The 6000-nt window shown below is 43.1% G+C and overlaps 1 protein-coding gene across 1 annotated transcript in view; it reads left to right on the forward strand.

Annotated features, from left to right (window-relative positions):
• gfra3 (GDNF family receptor alpha 3) overlaps positions 1-4699 on the forward strand; it is a 133026-nt gene extending 128327 nt beyond the window's left edge. Inside the window, exon 9 of the mRNA XM_079515495.1 lies at positions 4455-4699. Coding sequence (XP_079371621.1) covers positions 4455-4697 — 243 coding nt within the window. The 3' untranslated portion in view covers positions 4698-4699. The remainder of the gene's footprint in view (positions 1-4454) is intronic.
• Positions 4700-6000: the final 1301 nt, after the last annotated feature.

Raw genomic sequence — 6000 nt, forward strand, 5'->3', positions numbered from 1 at the left:
CACTGGCACCAGAGTTTCACCCCTAGAGTGGCTGTACCAAAGCCACTGGCACCAGAGTTTCACCCCTAGAGTGGCTGTACCAAAGCCACTGGCACCAGAGTTTCACCCCTAGAGTGGCTGTACCAAATCCACTGGCACCAGAGTTTCACCCCTAGAGTGGCTGTACCAAAGCCACTGGCACCAGAGTTTCACCCCTAGAGTGGCTGTACCAAAGCCACTGGCACCAGAGTTTCACCCCTAGAGTGGCTGTACCAAAGCCACTGGCACCAGAGTTTCACCCCTAGAGTGGCTGTACCAAAGCCACTGGCACCAGAGTTTCACCCCTAGAGTGGCTGTACCAAATCCACTGGCACCAGAGTTTCACCCCTAGAGTGGCTGTACCAAAGCCACTGGCACCAGAGTTTCACCCCTAGAGTGGCTGTACCAAAGCCACTGGCACCAGAGTTTCACCCCTAGAGTGGCTGTACCAAAGCCACTGGCACCAGAGTTTCACCCCTAGAGTGGCTGTACCAAAGCCACTGGCACCAGAGTTTCACCCCTAGAGTGGCTGTACCAAAGCCACTGGCACCAGAGTTTCACCCCTAGAGTGGCTGTACCAAAGCCACTGGCACCAGAGTTTCACCCCTAGAGTGGCTGTACCAAAGCCACTGGCACCAGAGTTTCACCCCTAGAGTGGCTGTACCAAAGCCACTGGCACCAGTGACAACACACAGAAATGTGTGAGGGTATGAAACAATTGGCATAAGGACTAAATTGGGGAGGGAAAAAAGGAATAAAAAGCGCACAAAAACAGTGGGTGGACTCAGTTATTTGCAGTAATTTTGCAATGTTTGAATTTGCAAACCATTTTTATTTGTTTTGCACAAATGGAGTTTGGAATAAAAGTACTCCATTTGGAGATGAAAGTATGTTTTTGTGTCGTTTCATCTATTTATGCAGTGCACAATGGTAGAACATACTAATGTATATACTTTATATGAAGGGGAAAGGCTTCAGAGTGTGTGATTGTCCATCTGTAATGGAAATCAATTGGAATTTACATGAAAATCCCCTGTTTTGAGGCAAAAAATCTATTTGGCACACTTTGGGCACATTTGCTATCCAAATGGCTAAACTTTAGAGTCCGTCTATTACAACTATGTCTAAAGTGGCTGTATAATTGTTGTACTTCAGTTCTAAGACACCACATTTGTAAGAACTGCAGTTCAGAAGTTATAGAACACATTAGGTGCATCCTTGGCCTGCTGGTAAATGGTATAGTGATGTTATTCTCATTTAAATCCAAGTTTTGTTTAGGCGGAGGTAAAGAAATATAATTTCTGCTGTGTTATATCTGCTGTCACTAAACTTCCACTTGATATACAATCTTGATATAGATTGTACATCTAGGCCTTGTAGTTATGGAGTTATAACTGATTTAGTTTGGGTATGTAATATCAGGTGAATTTTTTAAAAATGACCCTGGGGTTTAGGGATGTCCCGATCTTTTTTAGGTTCCGATCCGATACCATCATTTCTGTGTTAACCGATACCGAATACCGATGCCAGAGAAACTGGCAAGTGGCATATTTGCCGATACCGATATGACCCGATATGACCAAATAAGGGCTGATCCGATACTTTTCCGATACAGATACAGTATCGGGACATCTCTAGTCTTAAGCCCATTCCACACCAAGGATTCACCATGCAACTCCTTGCAACCATTATCCCCAAAGGCAGTTGCAAGGAGTTGCATCGTTGCGGTTGGGATCTTTAGGTAGCCTACAGTCATCAACGTCATCAACTTTGTTTTTATTTTGTTTTCGTCAGTGAATAATGGCAGTCGACGAACATTTTTCGTCATGGTTTTAGTCAACAGAATCAACACTGAAGCGCGCATGCATGCGCACTAGCGCACACACACAGTCTATTTCTCAAATGCTAATATATTGTGCTTTTGGGGACATTCTGGCCCTCACAAATACAGTAATCCATGTACACACACATACATTATACATCATAAACACGCCATTCACTCTCCCCTTCGTCTGTTCCGAATGCCGGCCTACATACCGGCGTTGGAGCCTCTCGTCCTCTCTCTCTCTCTCTCTCTCTCTCTCTCTTTGTCTCTGTCTCTCTCCTCCACCCCCCCCCCCCCCCCCCCCAGATCCCCCTCTCTCTTCCCTCGCTCATCTCCTCGTCTCTCTCTCCTCCGAGAAGCTTTCCTTGTTGCTCTAAAGTGATTTTTCTCACTTCGCCAGGCGGTTTGAAGGGCTTTTCGCTAGAAAAAGGCTACGTGCGCATATGTGTGTGCGTGCGTGTGTGCTCGTGCTCGTGCGTGTGCGTGTGTGTGTGTGCACGCTGTGCACGCGTGCAACACACCACACCTGAGATTCACGACTCAATCACTTCCACAGTGCCGGGCGGCGACTACAATCCTCCACAACGTTATACAGCCTTGTAAAGAAATGCAATCAACGGGATAATAACTGACACTACATTGTACATTGTAGAGCTAGTGTTTTTTTTGTGCCCAGGGTAACTTTGTGAAGAGGAGTCTGATTAAAAATATAAATAGATAAGTAAACGCACGGTGGACGTCTCGTTTCAGATTAAAGTTTTCCTGCTGAACTGAAATGGAAACCAGAGAACATTTTCTGGGTCACATCATGGTAGAATATATAAGGTCAAGGATATTTACCTCGTAGCGTAGCACCTAACACTATTTAACTTGGTTGACTGATGATATTAACACTGAAAACACAACATCGGAAATTGGAAAAAAGATTGAAAGAGGGGTTTTCGGATGTTATCTCCGTATTTAATGTCTGTAATCAGCCGTTATCAACCCCATTCAATGCAGCCAGTATATGGACATTACATACTGACGTTGTTGTCAGCCATTGTCAGCCGTTGGTCATGTTGTCCGACTAACCGTAACGGCTAAATCTAACCCTAACTCTAACCCTAACCTTCTTAACCGTCTTAACCGGCCACGTAATTCCCTTAACCTCATATCAGTCTTAACCCGCCATGTCAGTCAGTTTCACAACGTTTTCGCTTTCGGCTGCAGTAATTTCACTTCCGCATTTCCTAGTGGCCTACTGGAGGTATAGGCAGTACAACATGACAATATGAAACATGACAATATGAAAAACATGACAATATGACAATATGAAACATGACAATATGAAAAACATGACAACATGACAATATGAAACATGACAATATGAAAAACATGACAATATGACAATATGAAACATGACAATATGAAAAACATGACAATATGAAAAACATGACAACATGACAATATGAAACATGACAATATGAAAAACATGACAACATGACAATATGAAACATGACAATATGAAAAACATGACAACATGACAATATGAAACATGACAATATGAAAAACATGACAATATGACAATATGAAACATGACAATATGAAAAACATGACAATATGACAATATGAAACATGACAATATGAAAAACATGACAATATGACAATATGAAACATGACAATATGACAATATGAAACATGACAATATGAAACATGACAATATGACAATATGAAACATGACAATATGAAAAACATGACAATATGACAATATGAAACATGACAACATGACAATATGAAACATGACAACATGACAATATGAAACATGACAATATGAAAAACATGACAATATGACAATATGAAACATGACAATATGAAAAACATGACAATATGACAATATGAAACATGACAATATGAAAAACATGACAATATGACAATATGAAACATGACAATATGAAAAACATGACAATATGAAAAACATGACAATATGACAATATGACAATATGAAACATGACAATATGAAAAACATGACAATATGAAACATGACAATATGAAAAACATGACAATATGACAATATGAAACATGACAATATGAAAAACATGACAATATGACAATATGAAACATGACAATATGAAAAACATGACAACATGACAATATGAAACATGACAATATGAAAAACATGACAATATGACAATATGAAACATGACAATATGAAACATGACAATATGAAAAACATGACAATATGACAATATGAAACATGACAATATGTGCATGACAATATGACAATATGAAACATGACAATATGACGAATGTTGATAATAACATACTGGTGATTATAGCATAGCATTCAAAGCAGGTGAGGAAAAAAAGACGAGAACTCTCTCCTTTGGCATCCAAAGTATAGACTGACTTTGATTCATTCTACACATGGTATCAAAGTGTTCTGTTTTGAGAAACACTGGTCCACTATATCTCTCTCTCTCTCTCTCTCTCTCTCTCTCTCTCTCTCTCTCTCTCTCTCTCTCTCTGTCTCTGTCTCTCTCTGTCTCTCTCTCTCTCTCTCTCTCTCTCTCTCTCTCTCTGTCTCTGTCTCTCTCTCTCTCTCTCTCTCTCTCTCTCTCTCTCTCTCTAGGTGCTGGACAGTGAAGAGGACAGTCTCAGTAGAGTGGGGGTCAGTGAGGATGAGGATGATGAAGAGGGGGGTCGTTTCGACGTCATCCCGCCCTACTCGGAGAGGAACACCGTGTCCAACCTGGGCTCCGGGGGAGGGGCCCGGGCGGGAGGCCACGCCCACCTTGCCACGGGGGCGACGCCCACCCTCGTGATGCTCCTCCTCCTGCTGCTGCTCGGCTCCGCCCCCCTCATGCACGGATAGGACGGGGAGAGGAGGCTGTCGACTTAATGCACGCACACACATAAGCACACTTATAGACACACACGCACGCACGCACACACGCGCACATGCGCACACACACACGTATATACACACACACACACACACACACACACACACACACACACACACACACACACACACACACACACACACACACACACACAGAGAGAGACACACACGTATTACTGTACTCATGAGGACAAAAAAAAACATTTTAGGACATCAATTTCAAATAGCCGATCTACAAGCTCACACGGTGAGCTGTGAGCTTCTAGATCTGCTATTTTCACCACCGTCCATCGCGCACAATCAGTACAAATCAAACTCCACAAACCCCTAAAACCTAACCTCTAAACCAGAGGTTCTCAACCAGTGGTCCACGGACCACCAGTGGTCCTTGAGGGGGTTCCAGGTGGTCCCCAGCTAAATGATGGAGAGTTGGTACCAAATAAACTCTTTAACTTTTACGAGTGTAAAATCCGCTCCCAAGAGCTAAATTATTGTTAAACACCTGAATTAGCCTACGTAATTCACAAGAAGTCTACACAATTATAGAGAATGTAGAAGAATGGTTATTGTGATCAACGTTATCCCTCCTAATGGTACGAACATCGATGGAATTGTGGACAAAATCTTATCCAACGATAACAAAATATTCTACGTTTTGGTCTTGCGACGCTACTGTAAATGTGACTCAAATGTCGAATAAATAAATAACGGCCCTTTCATACGAGAAAGGTTAAAACCACTGCCCTAAAATATCCTCCTTTTTAACCAGTAACACATTGCATTTCTCACACAAGGTCGATTTCCACTACATTTGGCCCTCACAAGTTTAGTAATACAAGTTCGCACTTTGCACGCACGCACGCACGCACATGCACACGCGCACACACACACACACACACACACACACACACACACACGCACACACACACACACGCACACACACGGTACATCATGGACCTGCCGATTTGCTCTTGCCTAATACTCAAAGACTGATTGCCGCGACGGGAGAGCGAGACGGCAAGAACTGGAAGAACGAGAGAAGGAGGAGGAGAAGAATGAATGAACTGAAAAGACTTTATGCTTTATCGTCAGCTTTGATCCCCCCCCCCCTCCCCCCACCCAACCCCCCTCTTTCCCCCCCCCTCCCCCCTCTCCCACCCCCATACAATACCTCTCTCCTGTCTCCTTCGATAAGAGCCTTGTACAGTGGTAACTTATTTCTTTCTTCTTCAAAGTGTCCCCCGATCCAACTCATCCTCCCCCCCCCCACCCC

This window comes from Electrona antarctica (assembly GCF_951216825.1).
Source record: "Electrona antarctica genome assembly, chromosome: 1".
NCBI lineage: Eukaryota > Metazoa > Chordata > Actinopteri > Myctophiformes > Myctophidae > Electrona > Electrona antarctica.